Source organism: Elephas maximus, chromosome 23 (assembly GCF_024166365.1).
Source record: "Elephas maximus indicus isolate mEleMax1 chromosome 23, mEleMax1 primary haplotype, whole genome shotgun sequence".
NCBI lineage: Eukaryota > Metazoa > Chordata > Mammalia > Proboscidea > Elephantidae > Elephas > Elephas maximus.
Window position 1 is genome coordinate 8675871 of NC_064841.1, and position 25043 is coordinate 8700913.

The 25043-nt window shown below is 41.8% G+C and overlaps 2 protein-coding genes across 11 annotated transcripts in view; one reads left to right on the plus strand and one right to left on the minus strand.

Annotated features, from left to right (window-relative positions):
• Positions 1 to 25043, minus strand: part of MED12L (mediator complex subunit 12L) — a 361451-nt gene that overhangs the window by 170641 nt on the left and 165767 nt on the right. The gene's annotated exons all lie outside the window — the stretch shown is intronic.
• P2RY14 (purinergic receptor P2Y14) overlaps positions 1 to 25043 on the plus strand; it is a 52838-nt gene that overhangs the window by 6939 nt on the left and 20856 nt on the right. For 4 of the 5 annotated variants that reach the window (XM_049867838.1, XM_049867839.1, XM_049867841.1 and 1 more), the window contains exon 1: positions 20362 to 24513. The exons of the other annotated variant lie outside the window; for it this stretch is intronic. Coding sequence is in view for 1 of the 4 variants with exons in the window: in XM_049867836.1 (XP_049723793.1) it covers positions 24382 to 24513 (132 nt within the window). In the remaining 3 variants the exon portion in view is untranslated. Of the gene's footprint in view, positions 1 to 20361; positions 24514 to 25043 lie in introns of those variants that run through there. 5 annotated transcript variants of the gene reach the window in all.

Here is a 25043-nt window from a genome sequence, read left to right on the forward strand (position 1 = left end):
TACACAATGCACATTTATTGCCAAATCCTTTGGTATCAGAGCAAAGCCTTCTTTCTGAGTATGAGCCAGCTGACTGAAGTCCTGAGGTGATTTTCCTTTATAAACCACAACTTTAAGCGCACTGGTGGCCATTTACAGTTTTTCGGTTTATTTCAAGTTGTGTAAAAAATTTTAAAAGACTTGAGAAGCCACATGAGTAAAAATACCCAGACCCAGACCTAAACTCTTAAGCCCCTCAGAAGAATGGACTCTGTCTTAGTCTTGCAAGTAAATGACACAGTGAAGTTTCTCAACAAATGTTTTATGAATGGACAGAAATAAAGAGGGCCTTAACCTGAGAAATTAGTTGCGTATGTCTAGGAAACAACATTTTGCATGCCTCCGTTTCCGTCTAACTCCACTCCCACTCTGCCATGTTCTCACCAAGGAAGTCACCTGCCTCTATGTTTAGAAAGTCAAGCAATATGGCATAATAAAACAGGCAGGTATTCTAGAACAAGATTACCTGGTTTTAAACCTTGACTCTGACACTTGTATGTATGACCTTGATAAAGTTACTTAAAAACTCTAGGCTTCATTTTCCACGCTGAGTTATCGTGAAAATTAAACAAGTTGGTATACGTAAGGAGTCCCTGGGTGGTGCGAACAGTTAAGCTTGGCTGCTAAGCAAAAGGTAGGAGGGTCACGTCTACCCAGAGGCACCTCAGAAGAAAGCCTGGCAAGCTTCCTCCAAAAAATCAGCCACTGAAAACCCTACGCAGCACAGCTCTACTCTGACACACGGGGTGGTGGTGAATTGGGTCAACCCAACGGCAACTTGTTTTTAACACACAAGGCACAGAGAACAGTGAGTGGGATGCAGCAGACACACGATCAATGTCTACTGCTGTGAGCACCGGCAGTAGCACGGTGCAGTGCTACATGAACAGTGGACGAAGCAGGATGAAACTGCACCTTGAAAGAAGGAGGAACTACTTCAACTGATATGTTTATTGACCCCAAAATGTGTCTTGTTTTATTCCTACCTTGGTCTTATGTGAATTACTTTCTCTCCAACTCTCAATTGATCTCAGGTAACCTTTACCTCTTTCCATCTTCAAAACACAACAAAAACCATGTCCTGCCCAGAAAGCCCTTCCTATTTAACCTGCTTTTTTTCTGAGTGCTCATGCCGTGCACGCTCCTTGGCATTTCCGCCATCTTTGAAACATTCTACACTGTTGACATGTAAGTTACCATCATCTCCTTCATGTCTCTTCAACATTCTTGCCACTTCATGGGCAGGCTTTGTGCCGTCTCTGATTTTTTTCTTGTTTATTTTAAAATGGAGTACAACTTACAAGTGGTGACACGAAGAACAGATAGTAAACGTACTATTTAATGAGTTCTGCCATCATGCAATCACTGCCCCAAATTAAGATACGTCATATTTCTAACATATCCGAAGAGCCCCATCGTGTTCCTTTCCAGTCACAGGCACTCACGTTCCTAACTTTCGTCCCTAGAGTTTTGTTTTATCTGCCCTAGAACTGCGTTTAAATGGCATCACATAGTATATATTCTTTCGTGACTGGCTTCTTTTGCTTAACATGTTCTGAAATGTATCCATGTTGTTGATGTGTATCAATCAGCACTTTATCCCTCTTGATCACTGAGTAATAGTCAATTCTACGCATATACCACAATTTGGTTACTGATTTTAATATGTTAAAGGGCAATTAGGTTGTTTCTAATTTGGGGCAAATATAATTATGGATTTTTAGTATAAGATTTTCTATGGATAAATGCTTCAATTTCTAGAGTAAACACTTCACAACAAAATTACTAGGTCATAATGTAGGTAGACATTTAACTTGATAAGAAGTTACCAAGCTGTTTTCCAAAGTAGATTTACTACTTTACACTCCAACCAACAAGGTTCCAGCTGTCCCACTTCCTTGTCAACTCTTAGTATTATAATTTTTTTAAGCCATTCCAGTGGGTGTGAAGTTGTATCTCACTGTCATTTTAATTTGCACTTCCCTGTTGATTAATGGTGCTGAGTATCTTTCCACGTGCTCGTTGGTCAAACACCTTCTTTTGAGAATTGCTTGTTCAAGTCTTTGGCCATTTCTTAAAAATGAGTTGTTTGCCTTTTTATTGTAGAATTATGAGCGTCCTATCCGAGTCCTTTAACAAATATGTCTCGTGAATATTTTCTCCCAACTGACGCTTGCCTTTCATTTTCTTAATGGTGTCTGATGATAAAGCCAGATTTATTTTTTCATTTAGTGCTTTTTTGTCCTAAGACATCTTTGCCTACCTAAGGCTGAGAAGATATTCTGCTTTCCTCTAGAAGTTTTGTGGTTGTAGTTTTAACATTTAGGTGTATGATCTATCTTGAATTACTTCTTTGACTGTTCCATTTCATGCAGTAATAGCTCTCTGCAGAGAACACGTGCCCTCTAAACACCACTGGCTAATTTTGGAACGCCCAGCATGTTAGGAGAAATGTGTTTTAAAGCCTGCTGAAGGGCCTGTGCTCAACCTGAGCAACATCCTAGATAGAATACCCACTAAAAGAATGGGATCCAGTGGAACCTGGAAGCAGATACATCTATTCCTCATTTATCGAATATTTCCTTATCCAACATTTCGTATTTACTACAATAGTTTTAAAAAAAAAAAAAAAAAAAACCTATCTGACTATTTTGCACATTAAAGATGTACCTCTGGCAGTAATGAACACCGAGGTTTGGGGCGAGAGTAATGCTGGCTGTGATGGTTAAGGTTGGCTGGGCCATGATTCTTAAGTGATTTGGCAGTTATATAATGATATAATCAGCCATTATGCAGTGATATAGTCATTCTTCATTTTGTGATGTGATGTAGTAGCCTCCATTTGCACATAATAACCTGGTCTTTGGAACCTAACCATGTCCGTGAGGAGTGGGTGTATTTAAAACTGGTGTTACTGCTCTACCCTAGGATAAGCCTTTGACTAGGGCAGGGGTAATACAAACTTTCTACTTCTACGCAAAAGCTGTTTAACCCAGCACAAAAAACAGAAAAATCACAACATTTTCTTCTTTGAACATACTTTCAAACAATTACCACGTCATTAATGTAGACTGAATTCTGTTTAAGGGTCTAGGCTCATAAGACAGTAAGTGATTCAGAGCAGCTCTACTAAAAACTGACTTTATAATGCATAATAAATGTTAAAAATACTACTCGCAAGGGACATATTTTCTATAGCTTAAAGCACTGGCATTAGTTTATGCAATTCAGATGATTCTTAAAAATATCTAATAATACTTCTTGGAAACACAGCAACTCGAAACATAAAGAGAATTATTCTTGGTATTCAGACAAGGATTATCAGCCAATGTATCTCACACTAGAACATTTTCAAGCTGTTTCCTTAAAATTTGGTTAAGTAAGTAAAGGCATGAGAAGAACAAAATTACACTTTTCCGTTTTATTGGGGCTTGGAGAAATTAATAAATTAGCTAGGATAATAAAGCATTTCATAAGCTCTTAACAATGAAGTAGAAACAAAGACAACCTACATACTAAGAAATGAAGAGACTATTCTGAAGAGCTGTTATTATGACAGCTGCTGCCTTAGTAATCTTGAGCCAAAACACATTCCTTGTTTAGAAAGGTTCGTTTCTCATGACTTGGCCTGAGCACTGACCTTCCAATGTAATTCGGGAATTGCCACAGGAAAACTACTGACATGTAAGCAAGGCGCTAGGAGCGCGTTTGTAGCTTACATGTACTCTTCTTTTCTAAAGATCACCTCAGAGCTGCTTTGAAGCACTTACTGTCTTATGAGCCTAAATCCTTAAACAGAATTCAGTCTACATTAATGACGTGGTAATTGTTTTAAAGCATATTCAAAGAAGAAGAAACTATTGTGATTATTCTCCATTTTTTGTGCTGGGTTAAACTGCTTTTGCAGAAGCTAACTTTTCTTAGAGATAACCAGCAACCGCTGCTTAGAGTTTAGAGCGAAAGAAAAGCAAGCACCACATACACCTGGCGCTGTTTCGGTTGACCGAGAGAAAGAGCTTCTGTGTCTGGCTACTTGTTTTTTTACCCGCTTAGATTCCTTTTATCATCGAGTATTTCAATTATCACTGATTCCTTAACAGCTGTCCATTATCTTCACGCCTTTCTAACGCACAATCTGTTCCGCCACCGAAGGTCAAAAAGAATAAAGGAAGCCAAAAAAAAACCTCTCAGTAAAGAATATTGCCTTCAGCCACAAAGTCCATGAAGCTTGTTAACGGTTCCAATAATAGTCAAAATAAAAATTTCTTTTGAAGAATGTAAGAAACTCTAGCATGAAGAGACGCACTCTAAAACAAGCAACCCGGACATTAAATTAGAAGTTCTCTGTACTTTACAACACAGATAGAATTCACCAACACTAGCCATGAAACAAACCCAAATTTCCCTGGAAATCCATTTTGCACTGGGGACATTCCACAACAAACTATTGGCATCAGGTGAGAAGGGGGGTTACAGAAGTTACAGAATCCTGTGATATGCTGGGTAGATCACTTCCTTCGTAGAACGTCTCCAACGTTTTTTTTTTTCTGATCCTCCACTTTCTCCTTACCCGGCAACCAACTGTCCACGCACACATGCTATACTTTTCCCTGGGACATGCCACCAAGTCACAAAGTGTTTCTCCTACAGTTGGATAGCTTTCCCACTGATCTATTCATCACTTATTTACTTAAAATCTTCAAAGTGCTAGAACAGAAAAGAATACTCAAGGAAAATAATACACAGCACGCACACACAACCCATCTCTTAAAGGTAACAGTCACATGGAGGTCAGAAACAGAACAGCAACAAAATAAAGAGCTGCAATAGTAAGCAACAAACACTTTTGAGCAAACATAATTTTAATAATATCTAGAGTCGAGGCAATCTGTGTTTAACATTACGTTCCTTCACTCAACAACCAAAGGCTTTCCATCTGGGTGGTACTGTGGACAGAGGCATGGAAGTTCCTTATGTTTGGGATTTCCAGACACATTCAGTGAAAGGGCTCAAATATTTCACAAATTTGTTCACATTTTGACTTTGATAAATTCATGTTCTCCTTTTAATAGAAGATTTTGAATGTCTTAGAAATTGAGGCCATGAAAGAAACTTGTATCATTTCACAGAGTAATATATCAAATTATTTAACAGAAATCAGCTGAGCCTTCCCCAAACTCACAGTGCCAGGAGCACTTATTAGCATAAAGATTCCATAGTGATGCTGTACCACAACACAAGCACTATGGACAAGGACGAAAAAGACCGCACAAAGGCCAAGGACATCTGTGCACATAGCCAAGCAGAACTGAAGCCAGCTGCTCAGGAATGCCTGTGGTTAAGTAAGTTCAAGGCACTGGTAACAATCAAGAGGCTCCCTAGATGAGAACTCACAGACTCACCCAGAACAGCCTGCCCCTTGCCTTTGCCTGCCACCTTCAGTTCTCTGGGCCACGTGACCCGGTTTCAGATCCTCCCATGATTCCCCGAGAAAGGGCAGAGATTTTCTAACTCAGGGGTGTTGCAGCTTTTGTATATCTGTCAGGAGAAACTTTCATTCAAACAAAACCCTATGGGACGCCCAATACATTAAAAAAACAAAAACTGAAATGCTCTTGGTGAGACTGAGGTGGGGCCTCCATCAGCCTCCTGGTAACTCTTCCGTGGAAGGCTCTTGAGGTAGCCCAGAAGCCAGCCAAGAAATCATAGTAAACCATCACTCGGACTCCTACTCATGGAGAGGTATGTTCTTAAGATGGCCAGCTGTATTCTCCCTATTCTGCTAAGGATTCCTGAAGCCACTGTAAAATCATCGTCACTGGTTTTCAAGGTGGGAGGGTGACGTGGGCATTTGGGAAGACAAGAATGAAGACTCCAACGGGCTTTCAAGACCTGAGGCAAAAATACAAGAGTAAACCAAAAAAGCTGAAGACGGTGATTATCAAGGAGAACTCAATCCACAGTACTTCTGCATTTTGAAAACTTCTCTGTGCTGGGAAAGATAAACTGAGAACTCTTTAAAAGTTAAGAAGGCCCACTCTTCGTTTCTACATTCATGAATGAGATGAATGCCTGGAAATACAGCATTATACATCATATTCTCTAACTATCCCCCTTCCCCTCATGCCTCCATCAGTACCCATAACCCACTGCTGTCGAGTCCATTCTGACTCATAGCAACCCTACACGACAGAGTAGAACTGCCCTACCAGCGGCTGGTGGATTCAAACTGCTGACCTTTTGGTTAGTGATCTTAGCTCTTAGCCCACCAGGGCTCCATCAGTACAACAAATAGCTACTGAATGCCTGTACTGTGTCAGGCAGTATTTGAGTGCTGGCGCTAGAGCAGTGAATGAGACAAAGTGCCTGACTTCACAAGCCTTTTATTACTGGGGAAGACACACAACATGTAAACAACTAACACAGCATAACAAAGACTTTTGTACTGAAGAACAAGAACAAAGGAGCAGGCTAGGGCAGAGGAGAAGGGGAGGTGCCCCTAAGATGGTGATCAGAAAAGGCAATACAACACAACGATGAAGATGAGAGTTGAGAGCAGAGACCTGAATGAAATGAGGAAGACAGAGGGGGAGGAAGAGTACAGGCTAAGGTTCCACCACAGGAATGAGTTTGAGGATGAGGAAAAAGAAGGCCAGCGTGAATACAACAGAGCTGGGAAGGCAGAGAATGCAGGGGAATGCCATCAGGCAAGCTGGGCAGGGGTCGGCTAGGCCACACCAGACCATGCAGACCAAAACCAAAATCCAGATTTTATTCTAGGTGGGCGGGACCCCCACTGGGTGGTCTGAGCAAGAGGATGGCAGGAAGCAATTTGTATTTTTATCCCCCTTACAACTGGTTGGAGAAGAAACTATGGGGAGATAATGTGGAGGCAGGACAGCCAGTTAGGAGTCTTCAGCCTCCCAGCATGAATCAGGACTGAGAGAAGTTTTTAAATATATAAACTGCAATTTAAGGAAGTACCTTTTCAGAGGAAAAGTATTCCATTCAATATAAACGAAGAACATGCTCCATACTGGGTCACTGTCATTTTAGAGATGGGTACTTCCACACAATTACAAAGCCACTAATGAGTTTAGGTCTGAATTTCAGAGAGATAAGATGCGCCCTAAGAAGTTTTCAGTAAAAGCCCTTAAGCGGTTTCCTTTTCCTTATCTAACAAAATACACTCCTATTGCCCTCGTGAGAAGGGTGCATTTCTTTAATCTATAGGACGGCTTGTCCGATAATGACTTCTTTTTATGACAAGTAAGCAGAGGTCTCTTCTTGATGTTCCACTAAACAAGTGCTTACAAAATAACACAGCCAACTGGGGCAGGGGCGCTGAAGACCTTCTACTGAAGGCCCGTCTCAAAACACAACCTTCAAAGTCGGGGAAACGTGGGAGCGAGTGAGAAAGTCAGAATACAATGATATTTATAATGGTGAAAAAAAACTGAAATAATCCAAATTTCCATTAAGAGGGAAATGGCTACATTATGGTTCTTTTCTCCAGTGGAATGTACAGCAATTCCAAAGAAAAATGTAGAGCTTTAAAAACTGACATGGGACAAGTCTCCAAGACACATTAAGTGTGTAGAGCTTGGGGGTGGTAAGAAATCTCGACCTCTGTCCACGACTATCTGCCTTTTGAGTATTTAATAATTACTAACATTTATTGAAGGCGCTCTAGTGAAGCAATGGAAAAGCACTCAGCTGGGAGTTCGAACACCCAGGTTGGCGATTCGAACACACCCAGCCCCTCCGTGGGAGAAAGACCTGGTGATCTAATTCTATAAAGATTACAGCCAAGGAAACCCTACGGAGCAGTTCTACTGTGTAAGGCATGGGGGTGCCGTGAGTCAGAACTGACTTGATGGCACTTAACAACAACATTTGTTAGGGCTTGTCACATTTGAGGCACGGCACTAACGCTTTATAAATACTCTCTCATTGAATTCTTGCAACGACCCTAGGGGTTACACAGTACTACCACTATTTAACAGACAAGTAATTTACCTAGAGTGATCAGGCTGATAAATGTGGGCACCAGGATTTGAATCCAGAATTCCAACCCTGGAGGAGCCCGCATTCTTAACCTCTACATTACATTAACTTCTTAGGGATGTATCCTTATTCACTGAGTGCATCACATCAATTTCGCTCTTGGATCCTTTCTTTCAAAAAACATTAAGGAAAAATTTTAAATTTTTCTGGGAAATGATTTTAAGGAAAATTAATTTACAATGAAATCTATAACACTTGTTGACATTCCGGAAAGTCGATGTGACCCAACTTAGTGTTAAACTCAAGATCAAAGTACAAGGCAACTTTACAAATAATTGTTATTTAAAAGCCCAGTGACCCAAAATAATTCTGTCAGCCTTCACAATGGCAGCCAATTCATTGTGAACATCACGTTTAAGCATCTCCTTCTGGTTCCGGCTGGTTACAAATATTTAGTAAGAAGAATGTAATGTTATCCAGTATAAAATGAAACAGATGCCTAAGTCGGGAAGGATCCAATCGGCAGGCATTAATAGTATTTATCTCATAGGATGCTGTTGTTGTTAGGTGATGTCCGAGTGTGCCACCGATCCACGGCAACCCCCATGCACGATGGATCAGACCACTGGGATCCATGAGGCTATCATTGGCTGACTCTTCAGAAGTAGATCGTCAGGCCTTTCTTCCCAGTCCGCCTTAGTCTGGAAGCTCCGCTGAAACCTATCCAGCATCGTGCAACCAGCAGCCTCTACTGAAGATGGGTGGTGTTGTACGTGAGGAGAGCATTGGCCAGGAATCAAACCCAGGCCTCCTCCGTGGAAAGAGAATTCTACCACTGAACCACCATTGCCTCCTACCTCCTAAGATGATGTTGTTGTTGTTAGTTGCTGTCAAGACAATTCCAACACATGGCGACCCCATGTGTGCACAGTGGAACTGCTCCATTGGATACTCAAGGCTGCGACCTTCTGGAAGTGGGTCACCAGGCCTGTCTCCTGAGGTGCCTCTGGATAGGCATGAACCACCAACCTTTCAGCTGGTTGTGAAAAGCTTAACCGTTTGCCACTCAGGGACTCCTTATAGGATAGCTATTGGGTTTTAATGAGTTAATATAAATAAGAAATTAAGAACAGTATCTGGCATATAACAAATGTACAGTAAATGTTAGGTAACATCATTATTGCTGTTATTATTATAATGCATAATTAACCAAACCAAAACCAAATCCATTGCCATTGAGTCAATTCCAACTCACAGTGACCCTACAGGACAGAGTAGAACTGCCCCATATGATTTCCAAGGAACAGTTGGTGGATTCGAACTGCCAGCCTTTTGGTTAACAGCCAAGCTCTTTAGGAGGCATAAACCCTCCTCTAGTGTCAACGTCACCAAGTGGTGGCCTCTTATCTTACCATTTACAACAAACTAAATGGTTACCCAAGGATGGATTTGCCTGTCATCTTTATTTTTTTCCATTTTTCTATGCTTTCGGATTTGTCTGCACTATCCATGAATTCATTAGTAAATTTGCTTTAAAAAAAAAAAAAACTTAATGAAATTGTTCAAAGTAAAGCAGGTTTCACCAACTCTCTTCGCGGTGACTGGCAGAGGAACCTTCAAAGTACTCCACTATGTCATGTCTATGACTGTGAGCAAGCAGGTGCCTGCCTGCAGGTGTCATGCTTACATCCACCACAGCGGCTAGCACTAATGTCTGTAGATAGCTCAGAATGCAAGCTTTATGCCAAAAAAGTTACGGACAAACCACCGTCCAGAGCTCCGCATGCTGCTAGAGATGAATAATAATCAAATTTTCAAAATAAAACAATCACAGGTGTTACTTAGAATCCAATAATTCCAGTTGGATGTGTTCTAAAACTTAAAATGCTTAGTTCTTAAATGTGAGTCTAGGGCTCACAAATCCCCTGCTAATGGAGAAAATTTGTGCATTTCTCTAGCTTCCTGGCTTGCATCAAATTCTCAAAGGTGTTCACAACCCCAAGCTGTTAAAAATTATTGATTTAATGGGAACCTAATTTACTGTGTAAACTTTAACTGAAAACACGGTAAGGTATTTTTTAAAAAGTTCTGATTTAGCAGTGGTTTCTAAACTTTAACATGCTTGTTAAAATACATATCCCTGAGGCCATCCCCAGAAATTCTGTTCTGGGGCCGAATCCGTGGCAAGCCTCAAGAGTCTGCATGTCAAGCAGGTTCTCAGACGAGATGGATACTGCTCATCAAAAGCCACATTTTGAGAACCACTGGCTCAAGGAATTATGTGGTCATCTTAATTTTATTCTGAGGCGAAACAACCAACCTCACTAATTAAAATACATCTGCTCCTCACTTATCCAGCTCCCAAAGACCAGGTCATTATGGGAAAACCAGTGTTGTGCAAGAATGGAGGATGACCACAACAGATCACAAAATGCAGGATGATCACATCAGATCACAAAATGGAGGATGACTACATCATTACATAACTGCCAAATTACATCATCACATAACTGCCAAACCCCTGAGCATTACGGCCCAGCCAAGTTGACACATAACCTTACCCATCACAGCCAGTGTTACTCTGGCCTCGCACCTCAGCATTCGTTATCACCACAAACGTTTTTAATGCGCAAAACAGTCGCGTGCTGGATCTTTTACCATTATCATAAATGTGAAATGTCAGATAACAAGACAGTCGACAAGTGAGTAGTTATAGTGTTAGAAAATTAATGGCTATCAGTTTCATGACCGTGAATGACCTATATGGGAAACAGGTGGTGGCATTTTGTTTAGCTCCTCCATCAACATTCTCCTCCTTCACGTTATGGGTTAGCTATGCTTGACTTTCAGTTTGATTCAGTTCAGGAAATATGTATCGAATTGCTTATATCCAATTAGATTGGATTAGAAACTGGCTTTGATGTTAGTATAAAACAGTGGCTGTCAGTATGCGTCCACTGCCACTACCACTTCTGCATTTTTTTTTTTTGGCCCCTCCCACTTTTGTACATACAAGAACTATGCAAGAGATTAGATTCCCTAATCTCTCCCACACACAAGTATTTTCAAAGCAGAGTGCAGGAGATTATAATGTAATGCAGTTCGGAAAATTCCACTCCCTTCTTGTTTCAAAATTAAACACCTAAATAAAATGTGGCTCTAAAGATCAAGATCCTCCCTGTAAACGAATCTAAGCTGGCGTCACTCAGTTATTGAACACACGGGATGACCGGGCCGTGCCTGTAGCACACAGACTAGGAGGGACCGGACATACACAACCTCAAGGAGCTCCGTCCAGGGAGATACAGACCAGGAGACCAGTGGAATAGATGTTACACCTTCAGCAAAACAGAGGTCAGCGTTGGCCTTGTTACAGGTAGCTTACCCTAATTTAGTATAGGTACACTGAATGCTATTCTGCATAGGGAAAAATGACTACAGTCACTAACAACAACATAAAAAAAACATGGAGGCTATTATTTTATTAAGACTAGATCCTAATGCCCACACATCCCAGAAGAGATCATCAAGGAGCTAGTTCAGTGCTGTGTTGTACTTAGTGAATTGTCATTAAAACCTGGCTTTAAAATGATGTTAGTAGAGCTAAGTAACGAAGAAACTGAGAGGTGAACACACATCAGTCTTATTAATGTGTTCTGGTAATATCAACTCTTAACGGACAGCTCCTACAAACAACTGCTTTAGGGAGATGAGATGACACTGCGGTCCCTCTCTCCGCTTTCAGACATTGAGTCCATCAGTTGGACTAGCCCGCCTCCTCTCCACACTCGAAATGCATTCATCTCTGCTGCCCCAGACCCGCCAATGGCCTCCCCGGCCCCATCCATCAACACAGTGAGGACCCACTATATTCCCAGCAGTGAGTTGAATACGATGGCTAACCAAAAAATAGAAAATGACCCAAGCTCGCCGCTTCAGAGTGCTTACAAATCCCATGAAGTAACAATATTTATCACGTCACGAAAAAGGGATTTGGTTCCAAATAATTTAGAATTAAAATAGAGGGATCACAAGAGGGAGAGAACAGGGTGGTCTGACAGTCAGAAATGCCATGAAGGAACCAGAATTGTAACAGAGGATAAAGGTCAGAAGAAGAACGCACTGGGCAAGGCCTCTTCCAACTTCTGTTTGGAAGCACGATAAGTTATTTTAAGGGTTTGATGAGAGAATCCTCCTAAAGACAAGCATGGGCTTTTATGCACAGATGCATAAACAGGAGATGCTCAATCAAACGTCACAGCACCGCTCACTACAAAGAGGGACAAAGTAAAGCCATGTCTGCCTTGAGGCACCTTTAAAGGCTTTTGGGAAGTACTGGGCTTTCCAAGAGGTTTGGGTGTTATTAAATTCTATCCTGACAGGCCAGAGTCTGCCCACGTTATGAGCATTTAAAAAAAACATTGCCGTTTAATCGATTCCAACTCATACATAGCAACTCTACAAGATGGAGTAGAACTGCCCCAGAGGGTTTCCAAGGATGTCTGGTGGATTCAAACTGCTGACCTTTTGGTTAGCAGTCAACCACTTAACCACTGCACCGCCAGGGCTCGTATGAGCACTCAGGGTGAGCGTACTTCCCAGTTCGCCAGGGACAGACCCAGTTCCCTCCTGCTACAAGTATTAATGACGCTCCTTTTCAATCTCAAAAGTGTCCCAGTTTGAAAAATAATTGATAAGCCACCTTATCCAAACCTGTTTGGTTATGCCTCTTCAGTGAGAACCTCTTCCAAAGTATTTCCTGGGGTCATGCAGCTCAGATCAGGTTTCTTCGCAAAACTTAAGGGTATAAAGAAAAATATTATCATGGCTCTAAATGAGTGCCTTCTTCTGAAGGGAAGCCAGGTGTTGGTGGCACGTCACAGACATCACAGAGAGCACTGTTCTCAAGGAGGGTGGGTCATGTGGCCATAGCCCTCCAAGCAGAACTAATCATACTCAAACAGAAACGGTAAAAACATGCAAAACCACCACCTTAGGCGAACCCTTCATCTCACGTATTAAGAAAGGTTTCTTTTTCTTAAAGTACATTTAAATATCACATAACAAAATTTTTTGGGGGGGGGGAATAAATTTCTTGGATTTATTACTGACGCAGAATTGTAGGTACCATATGTGGAAATAAATATCTTCATCAAAAATGATTGAATTCTTTTGAATTATACACACACGTATAAACATAAAACGAACGCCTGTAGAGCAGGAATGCACCATCATTCAAAAGAAAAGCCAGACCTTTCAGTGGCTCCGTAACTGTCAACGCCATGAGGTTCTGCAGCCCCATTTGTATCTGCAGGTTAGGTAACCGGATGTGCCCTAGTGACTGTTTATATTCTAAGCCCATCTCAGAGATGCCCGAGGTTGCATAGTTGATAAACCACAGGTTCCAGCTCAGCCACAAAACAGGGGACACAGGATAGGTGCCCGAGCACAACACTGAATGTAAAGTTACTAGACAGTCCACATTCTATGGGGGTCTCTCAGCCTGAAATATTCTTGCCTACAAAGACATATGACGCAGAAAGTATCCCACATCGTCCCAGGAAGGAGCTGAACAATTTGGAATAAAGAAGAAAAACCCTAAAGACCTGCTGCCCCAAATCAACAGACAGGGAGGTAAAGGCAACTTCTGAAGCCAGAAGGGAAATCCAGCTTTTAAATGAATTGGCTATTTCCCTTGAGTTTCCACAGGTTCTGATATTGTAACTTCCTGAAGGAAAGGGGCATGTCCTCAGCAACATTCTCCACTTCACTGCAGATTCTCCTGTTATCTCTATCCCGACTTCTAGCTCTATGTCAGTACGTTGGCTTGGACTTACTAAAACATCCATGAAGTCCGCAGTTGTGATTTGTGGGACAGGTTTGTTCTTGAACTATGATGGACAAACTGTGCTCCTCAGTAAAGTGAATCGTAGACATATCAGGGGCAACAAGGTGGAGACTGAGCAGGTTAGCTTCCTCCCCCTACATCTCCATCTTCTTTCAAAAGTACATTTTCATCTACTGGGGCTCTGTTTTAAGATTTCATTGGAAAAAAACAGGTTCCACTACTCCACTGATTAAAACAAATATGTATATACACACATACAAAAACACACACATGCATCATACACACGTGCATATAGTTTAGAAGCAGACAGTCTGGACAAACTTTTTACAGGAACTGCCAAAAGAGCATGAGGAATTTGAGGAGGATCTTAGAAAAAAAATTAATCTAATCGCTCATTTAAAAACCAGGAATCAGCTGAGCCATTCAGCATACAATAAGTAAAAAGCTAAACGTCACAACATTATCTCTGTCCTCGCTTTCTAGCCACTCCATCCGTCTGCTCTTTCCCTCAAATCCCCAAGTCTAACCACTGACATGAAACATATACAGAGCCTATTCGTACAGCCTCTAAATGGTAATGCAACTACAGCAATGGGATGATCTGAGGATTGAAACGCTAGACTCTGTCTCTAAGACACGCCTACTAAAGTGGAATGGGGGAGGAGAACGGAATTAAATTGCCTTAATTTGGAGAAATCCATAAAAATAATACTAATATTTATTAGTCACACTTTGTACAGGAATTGTGATAAGCATTTCATGTGCAGTGTCTCATAATTCACACAGCAACCTGGTCAAGGATGTACCATTATCATCACCATTTCACAAGTGGCCAAGGCAAGGCTGGGAGAAGTTGGCAACAGTACAGACCCACCTGGCACCAAAGGTCCTTGCCTACACCTTCACCACCATGCAGCAGGCAGAGATCTGACCCTAAAGGATTCTAAAAGGGCCCAAACACATCAGATCTAAGGTTAGATTAGAAGTAGACAAGGCAGACATGGGAAATCCCCCCCATTCTTCAGTACCCACTGCAGCTCCGGAGACCTAAGCATTCACTCACAAAGCCGCTTAGAAGGTGAAGGTTCCCTGTCTACTGCTAAAGGGGAACCTTGGAGTTCATCCCAGAGCCTGTTCCAGGTTGCATTTCATAAATCAATCTTTTTTTGTTATTTTTCATCCTTAAAGGAAACAATAGGAAATTTTCTTCACCTGGTTTAAACACATTGTCCAAACTGAAACATTCATATGTCAGAAACGAGCCAAAAAAGAAAAAAAGAATTAAAGGAAGTGGGAAGAACTGGTAACACTGTGTTAGAAGGGACAATAGTGAGGGTCTGGAGTACTTGACTATGCCCCGAACTAGCTCCCATCTAGCTTCTACATCTTTCTGATCCATCTCATGGCACCCTTAGGTGGTATCAGAACTCTATTTGTACCTCTGAATGAAAATAAATCTCAAAAGCTGGCCTACACCTAGAGATTAGGAGAAGATTTTGTGAAACTATAGACGAGATACCAAAAAACTAAACCCGCTGCTGTCAAGTCAACTGGACAGAGTCACATTGTGGGGAAAGCAACTAGGGCCACATAACAATGTATGTGTACGTTTTTGTATGAGAAACTAACTTGAATTGTAAACTTTCACTTAAAGCACAATTTAAAAAAAATGTATTCAGGACAGGCAAACGTACACAGACCTAAGTTTATTAGTAGTTACCAGGTGCAGGCAGGAGGGGTGGGAAGAAGGAGACTCATTGCTTAGGGGACACAGAGCTTCTGTGAAGGGTGATGGAAAAATCTAGAAATGGATAATGGCAATGGTTGCACATCGTGAGGAATAAAATTAATGTCCCCGAATTGTATGAAAATGGCAAATGTTTTGTCTGATATAAATTTATTACCAAAAAAAAAGTTGATCTATAAATGCCTCAGAGGACCCACAGGTTGGAATGGTAGCAACAGTAGGCCTGCACCTTCACTAACTAGGAATCAAAAATAAACAGGGCTTCATGCCCAAAACGAATAATCTTTATGTAGTCCATACACAAAATGCCAAAGAAAGCTAGAAACAAAAAGTGGAAAAGAATCAGCAATTATTAATTGCCATTCAAATGTTGTCATGTGGGGACTGAGAAACCTGAAATACAGAAATTGGGCTGAATTTCATTGAAGTCAAACACGCCGGAGGAAAACTGTTAAAAAATACAACAAGTCCATAAATACTATATTCAAAATCCATTTCAAAACCATGTTTTCTCCAAACATCTCTTTTAGAAATGGCAAGAAAACTCCCACAATGCAAATATTTAATTTTTTTTTTATCCAATTCTCCATATGGCAAATAATACTGATGACAGGCAACATTTATTCTGCTCTTCTGTGTGACAGGCACTCATTTGTTCCTTACAACATCACTTTTGTACAGATCATACCAAGGACAAGAACACTGAGGCACAGAGAGGTTAAGCAATGTGGCCAAGGACACACACAGTTAGTATGATATTCTAACCAAGGCAATCCATTCTGGAGACCATGCTCTTAACTACTTAGACATACTGTCTCTCACATCCCCAGCATTACAGGCCAACAAATGTTTCAACTGCCTAAAAGATATGTATGCAGTGACAAGATCCAATAAATATTTACACTAACTACAACATGCCAGTTGACATGGAGTAAAAAGAGAATTACCATGACACTGAAGAGAATAAGTGTTGCAAAAAGAAAAGAGACCACGTAAAGACGGCTTTCCGCCAAGGTCACTTAGAAAGCCATTCCAGATAGGCTCTGAGGAAACATATGAGACCTAAAATGTCTATAATCTCTCATAATCATTTCCTTAGCCACAACCATTTCTTCCATTTCAGAAGCAGCTGTATCATGTGCTCCTTTTTTGTTTTGCTTTTTAAAACTAAGTGCTTCCAGCACAGGGTTAAGCATCCCAACTCCTGGCAAGCTGCACGTATTTCACACATGGACTTGATAAGTTGCTATTTGATTTGGTAAAGAGCAAGCGATAATTTAGCAAATTACAACATTATTTTTTTCCCATGGTACATTAAAAAAAAAAAAAAAGCCTTCTGTTGTTTCCCACAAGAGATACAGATGGATTCATAACCAGTCAGCTAGACTAACCAAATGCCCTGCTCATCTGAGCTTTTGTTCTCCTTACCCAGGGAAAGTAAAACTGACAGCGAAACAGCTTACTACTATTTAGCATCTCCTAGATGTCAAGTCAAAAGGCAAGAGGCACTCATCTCCACACTGCTAAATAATGCTGTTAGGACAATAAGCTTTATAGTCTTTCCTGGCAGCCTGATGTGATTTCTGGCAATGGCGAGATAATTTAGGACCACACGATTTGTCTACACTCGAAAAAAAGTAGTGGAGCCCTAAGTAACTTCTTGGATTGGCAACAGTGAAGTAAGAGGGAGCAAGCAATCTGCACTCTCTGTGGAGCCTGGGTTTGGCTGGGGCATCGTCTCTGGTTCATCCTGAATCTCCACTGTCTCCTTACTAGGCATGCAGGAGACACACAGGAAACCACTGAAAGGATGTGTCACATTACCTGAAGTGCGTTAGAGCAAAAATAAAAAAGTTTGAGAAGCACTCCATCATGTGTGCCTGTATTTAAATGTCTGAGTATACCAGGATAATGAACGTAAGAGCTCATTTCCTCCTAATACTATGTTTATCATTTGGAATACTTTCCCAGGGTTATACACGGCTTTGTCATCTGAACAGAGAGCTTTCCCATAGTCATGGTTACTGAGCCAAATTTGGATTTTCTAAAAAAAAATTTAACACCTATTAAAATTGCAAAGCATAGTATTCTATTTTTACTACCATATATTCAACAATAATACAATTGCAAGCAATCACAAAGAAAAAATAGCCTATGACAATATGAATAAGAGCCCCTACCATTTACTCACCATCAATTAAGAAAACATGCTATTTCATTTCAACATCCCAACAACCACAATAGGGTAGATGGCACTAGACTCTTTTACAGATGAAGACACTGAGCAATTGCATAACTAGTCCTAGGTCACATGGCTGACAAGAGGCAGTGTTGGCTTTCATAACCAAATTTAACTAAACCATGTTATATAGTGTTAACTGCAAAGAATCAGGGCTTAATCTAAGCGTGGCTTTGTCTCCATGCTGGAGTTGACTAGTTCTGCCGTAACTTTTTCTCCACTTGTCCTGGGTGAAATTCCAGTCAAGGATGGCCAAAGCTTTCATTTCAGGGGACCCCTCCGAGAACCCCTTGGGAAGGAGGCTTCAGGACAAAGGGCTGCGATCAGTTGCAGGTATCTGCAGAGGGTACAAGGCAGCTCATGTGCGACCTATCAACCAATACAGAGCCATCCCTGGTGGGTGTTTACCCCGCTACCATGTCCTTTCTGCTGAGCAGTATTTAACTGCCATGGACTTTCTCTCTACTGCTCATTGGAGCCCTGGTGGCGCAGTGGTTAAGAGCTACAGCTGCTAATCAAAAAGGGTCGGCAGTTCAAATCCACCAGCCACTCCCTGGAAACCCTATGGGGCAGATCCACTCTGTCCTACAGGAGCCCTGTGAGTCAGAATCCACTCAACAGCAACGGGTTTGGTTTTTTTCTTCTACTGCTCATTATCTAGCACTATTTAAGTTAGACCCTCAAATCATGCTGTGTGTCCCTCCTGAGCAATGCCAATTGGTATGAATCCCCAAAATAGTATTTTTCCAAACAAATGGGAGGGACTATCTTCTTCCCCAATCTCCTTCAATATTTGACTGTTAGCACTTTTCTCGGATTGCTCATTCTGACGTGAAATAGGTCTCCAAGCAGCTTCAGCAACTCCACAAGCTAATCCTCGACCCGCCAGTTTATGACTCAGGACCTTCAATCTTCTAATTGATTGTCCATGGTTTTTCACGAATAAAATCAAAGGCCTTGCTTATCAAGTACAATATAAGGACTCTGGAAAACTCGAAAAGAGAGCAGCAAGGAAAATAGCAGACCTGATTTAGTCTTTTAGTTTCAGTTAGGAAGAAAAATGGCTAAAAATGGATAAGCTAGCAGTTCTCTCCAGCGTAACAAATCAGAAAATTATTATAAGGATTTGTCAGTACTGGCACTCTCCGGGTTACCAATGACCAACTTATAGACAACTTTCCCTTGCACTTTAAGGTTATGCAAATGTGCCCTCACTTTAAAACGACTGAGCCAACCCCTACTCGCAACAAATTCTTCATCATAATCACCTTCCCTTGCTGTACTTGAAGCTTTTAAATCACTGAAAAGGCTTCGAACCCTTTTTCTGCACTAAAGTAATGCTAAATAAGAACTATATGCACCTATTCAGACTAACCTACAATGAGGAATGGATCTGGTTCGTAACTGGGGGACTGCCTGTACGATTACCTCTCTGCTTGTGGATTTATATTAATAAAGAAGTGTCTGCCCAGCAAGAGTTGTATCTTATACATAAAAATACATATCTCTAGGACTTTACATATTTATATATATCTTACAACGCAGCTGTTGGCAAATGTATTTTTAAGCTTATTCACACATATATAGCTAAGAACTGGATTAAGTAAGGATGAGGTTGGGCTCAAACTCTATTACTGAAACAATAATAACAGCTAACATTTATGAGGCATGTTTATATATTTTAACTAATTTTAAATGGGAAAATGGCCAGCTGGACTCAGAGGGGGCCCAAGCCAAAACCAAATCCATTGCCATGGAGTTGATTCTGACTCATTAAACCAGAATGGCAAGGTTTCTCCACGGTTACTAGAGAAGGTTGGGGCGCTGCCATGCCTTTGAAACAAGTGATGAGCCTCAGCTAGAAATAATATTTACAAATAGTTCTAATCATATGAACCAAGTCCCCAGGTGGTGCAAACGGTTAACTTGCTCAGCTGCTTACTGAAAGGCTGGAGGGTCGTGTCTACCCAGAGGTGCTCTGGAAGAAAGGCCTGGAAATCTACTTCTAAAAAATCAGCCTGAAAATGCTATGTTCTGCTCTGTCTGACATACATGGGGTCGCCTCAAGTCGGGGTCAACTCAACGGCAACTGGTGGCATAAACTATGCAAATAAGGGATACTGACGTAGCCAAAACTGTGGACATAATTATACCCTGGGGAAGCAGACGAGGGGACGTGTGCAGGGTAAGGGAGGTAAACGCTTCATCTCCCACACGAAGACACTACTGAAAGCCAAGAACTCTCAGTTATTTAGAAATATAACCTAAAACTAATACCTACAAGTGAAGGTGGCTACTAGGGCACAGAAACAGGGTATGGACTACTATTTGGCATTATAAGTTTTATAAAATTATTTTATTTCTTAGAATACATGCGTGTCTGACTTTGATAAAAAAAAATTAAAATTAGCTTAATTTAAATTATCAACAAAAAGAAAATGAAAAATAACTCAAAATAAAAAGAAGGTATATCAATGTCTACATTTCTCAAGATAGGCAAAGAATAAACAATATTGGAGTTCCTCACTGACTGAATACAATCACATTCTTATATTTGAAAAGACCTTTTTCTCACCAAGCAGAAATCTTGGGGAAGGGTGGCCATGGACCGTGGAGCAGAGGAGTTATGTGCCAAGCCCAGGAAGCCAGTCTGGACAGTCTGGCAATAACAGGTGACAGGTCACAGACAGATCACTGCCTCCTCCACTCTCTCCTCCCCCAGACAGGCCAAGTGACTGCATGAACAGCAGACTGGGGGAGCATCAGTCAAAGACATGACTCTCCCCAAAACCAGGAGAGACAGTCACTACCATCTGCGGTCGTGGGCAAAGTCTGAGGAGTGGGGATTCACTTTAAGCACTACAGGAATTCAGAGAGGGAGGAGTGATTCACTGTGAGAGAGGAAGGGAAGGCTCCACAGAGGAGTCTGAGCAGGGTTTTAAGGCATCCCTAGGAGTTCAACAAGTGGAGACAGAAGAGAAGGCCTGACAAAAGCCAAAGGTAGAAGGCAGATGGTGTGTTTGGAAATGGGACACGGTGGAAGCCACTTCAAATGCATATCTCAAGCTGGTGTTGCCCCACTTCAACTTGGAGAGGTGGCAGGGGGGCAGGGTGCTTCTTGGGACAGTTAGCGCAGTGGTTTCTGGTACAGTTCAAAACTACAGACACAATCGACTTAAATACAGTAAAAGGAGGATGTGTTCCTCTTTAACTAGTTTATAGTAATGTGTCCTCCGAGTTTAAACTGGCCTACCTCTTTTGACGGCAGATTCTAAAATTCCAGAAACTGCCGTTCTCACACTATACAAGGTTCCTGTCATGCGCCCATATCCCCCTGAGTCCTTTGCTGTGTGCTAGTGGATTCCATCAATGATTGTTTCTTACTATTCCCCCAAGAGCTTTAGAACTTCTAAAACTTAGGGCTTTTCATTTCAGGATGAGGCTAAACATTTAAACTTATTAAAGGCCACTCAAGGTAAAGCAAATATCAGCTGTAAAACACAGCAGGTGGTATGTGGCTATAGAGAAATCAAGAAGCAAGAATATGAATGGGTGAAGTTTTAAAAACAGCTAAAATAGGGATGAGCCAGGGAGGAAAAGAGGAGTAGAAGGTTATTCCAGGCAGAGGAATGGCCTAAGCCCAAACATGGAGGAAGGAACTATACAGATGTGCAGGGAGGCCAGATGTTGGTGTAACAGAAAGGGCAGTGTTGGCGTAATATAAAGTATATTATAATACAAAGTGAAATGATGTCATACAAAATTCAAGTAATGGCGGGAGATGAAGAACATTAGATCACAGAGCACTAGGCCTGCCGGACTGAGAAACAGGACTTTACCTTGCAGCTATTCAGACCCATTGTCATAGAGTTGATTCCAACTCATAGTGACCTTACAGGACAGAGGAGGACTGTCCCATATAGTTTCCAAGACTGTAACCTTTATGGGAGCAGACTGCCACGTCTGCAGCTGGTGGGTTCGAACCATCAACCTTTCGGTTAGCAGCCCAGTGCTTAACTACCACTTGGGACCCACAATAGGGGCATAGCTCTGCCTGCACTTTAGATGGCTCCCTCTCGTGGATGACTGGAGGACAGGCACTGAGAGTGGGAAGCAGGCTGGAGGCAGGGAATCCAAGCAAAAAATGAACTGGTGTTTGGAGGGAATCAGAGTCAAGAAATATTTAGGTGTTAAAAAAATTTCTACAGGTTTTGGTGATTGAGTGCGAGAAGATGAGACAGTAAAGGAGAATTTAATGATTTTTGGCTAGGGTGGCCAGTAGACAATGGTACCACAATGTGGGAGCATAAGATAGACAAAGACGTGCGCTGAGACACCCAGGGAACATCGGAACAGAACTGTGCAGAGAACAACAGTACACAGGGATGTAACGCTAAGGAGAAGGGCCAGGCAACAAGTCAAAAGCCCTGACAAGGTAGGGAGGGAGCAGAGAAAGGCAAGGGCACGGGGCTCAGGACACAGCCCACAAACGCATCAACATTTAAGCGCAAGCCCTTAATGGCGAAGGGAACCATGTCAGAAAGATAAAAAAGCAGTGCACGGTGTCACAGAAGACATTACAAGGAGAGTGTGAATCATCAAATGCTGCCTTAAAGCCCAAACATGCCTTTAAACTGAATTGAGCGATGGGCAATAAAGAGGTCTTTGCACAGTTCTGGAGAAACCTTTGGGACAGAAGCCAGAGTGGGACTGCAGAATGAATGGGGAAGTCAAGGCAGCAAATGCAGACGATCTGGATGGCTGCTAACAGAAGAGGACTTAAGATCAAGGGACAGCTTTCAGGGTTTTATTTTATTTGGTCTGATAGTAATTTTCAATCGCCTCATGTGCACGCCAAAGCTGGCTAATAAATAAGGAAGACCAAAGAAGAATTGATGCTTCTGAATTAGGGTGTTGGTGATGAATTCTGAATGTACCATGGGCTGCCAGAAGAATAAACAAATCTGTCTTGGAAGGAGTACAGTCAGAGTGCTCCTTAGAAGCAAGGATAGTGAGACTTCATCTCACATACTTTGGACATGTTATCAGGAGGAAATCAGTCCCTGGAAAAGGACCTCATGCTTGGTAAAGTACAGGATCAGAGAAAAAAGGAAAACCCTCAAGAGATGGATTGACATTGTAGCTGCAACAATGGGCTCAAACATGGCAACAATTGTGAGGATGGCGCAAGACCGGGCAGTGTTTCATTCTGTTGTGCGTGGGGTCACTTTGAGTTAGAACCGACTCCACAGCACCTAACGACGACGATAACAAGCGTGGCTGGTAATGAGCACTGTTCTTTCAGAGGAGAACACACTGGTAAAATGGGTAGAGCTGATGGCACAGGCCAAAACTGAATCAATTCAAAGTCGACAGAGTACAGGAGCTGCAGGCCTTTCCTCCTTAGAGATGTATTACGATTGCATTAATCCCAAGGACAATCTAAGTGCAAAGAACCCCAGCAACAATTCGTTAATATGGAAATAATCAGAAATGGGGGGTCAAGTAACAGTCCAGAACACAAACGGGGTGCTCCAAAGCTATATTTAAGTGCTGGAGTGATATGAAGAAAGGTTAGAGACCCAAAAGCTTCGATCCAAAGTTGGGAGCGTGTCAGGGTGAAGCTTGAGCTGAAGAGGCACTGCCAGGCTTCAAGGCAACGTCCTAGAACAGCTCAGGGTACAGCAGGAGCCCAAGCCCAGAGGAGATGGCCTCGGGGTTCTTTCAGCACCTCTTCTTCCTTGATAGTCACCCTGCTCTCACTCGTCTCTCTCTTAGCTTAGCACCTACTTGTATAACCTCCCCACTTCCTCCCCTAGTACTGACAACAAGCAATGTTCCATTCTGTTTTACTCTCAAAAATTTTTCAAAAGCTTTCTAACAAGTTTTAAGGAGTTAACTGAAGCAACGTGAATTACAACTTGAAAATAAACCAAAAAACCCACTGCTGTCCGGTCGATTCCAACTCATAGCATTCCAACTCATAGTAGAACTGTTCCATAGGGTTTCCAAGGCTGTAATCCTTACAGAAGCAACATTACCACAGCTTTCTCCCCCTGGAGGGGCTGGGGGGTTCCAGCGGCAGACCTTTTGGTCGTAGCCCTGCGCCACCAGGGTTCCTCCTCCCAACTCGAAAACACTTCCAAAAAACTACAGAGGCTATTACTACAGCAGCTTCGCAGGAAAAGGCCATGGACAGGCACGGGAAAGATCTATCCTGCTGCTGGCTGGTGCTCTGACTTGCTCGTCTCTCTCTGTCTCTCTCTCCCTCTCCGTCTCTCTTGGCACCCAGTTTCATACCATTTACTGTTTGGTTGGGCTTTGAGAATTTGTTAACCCCTAAGCACAGACTTTTTAAGCACAGACTGGATCCAACTTATACGAGCACATATTAGAGCTAAGCTCCAAAACGCCCTGGACATCTGTAGTCCATGACATTCAAGCATTTGGCAAGATGTCAACATTTCATACAGCACTTTAGATGTTTTGGTTTGAGAGCTAATGCAGCTTTTCCCACTGGTCAACACAAGCAGCCCAGGCAGAAAGCAAAGTGTATTTCCCTCAACACCAGATGTTACACTCGGCAGCAGATCTAATCTTGCCTACAAAGAACATAAGATGCTGGAAAAAACGGTAAGTAAGAAAATTCCGGGCAAGGCAGGGGACAGCTAAAGAATGTTCATGATTCCAATGTAAGATGGCGTTTTGTGCTCTTGACTTCCTAAATTCTTTTTTTTTTTTTTTAAATGGGATAGAGCGGCAAGTAACAGATCTATAGGTCAGATCTGACTTTTCTCAGTTCAAAGGATAAACTAAGTCCACTCAACTTTTCCCTGTAAAAATTACTGTTTAATTTGGTGGAGCATGAATTTTTTTCCTTGGGCTTTAGGAAAATTCCATTTTTTTTTAATTGATAAACCTATAGCATTTAAGATATAAGACAGTAATGTATGTTGCATGGGCAATGAGCTGAAAATCTGTATTTGATATAAGAAAGCACACCAATACAGCTGAGTTATGACGTAACCCTCAGAGCAAACGCTGTCTGATAAAGAACTGAGATGCCGGACAAAGAAAGAAAACAGAAGGTTTGGGTGAAATTCTTCACGTACAGAAGCCCTGAAAGTCTTCTCTGAAACTCTAAATGTCCTGACTACCAGTGT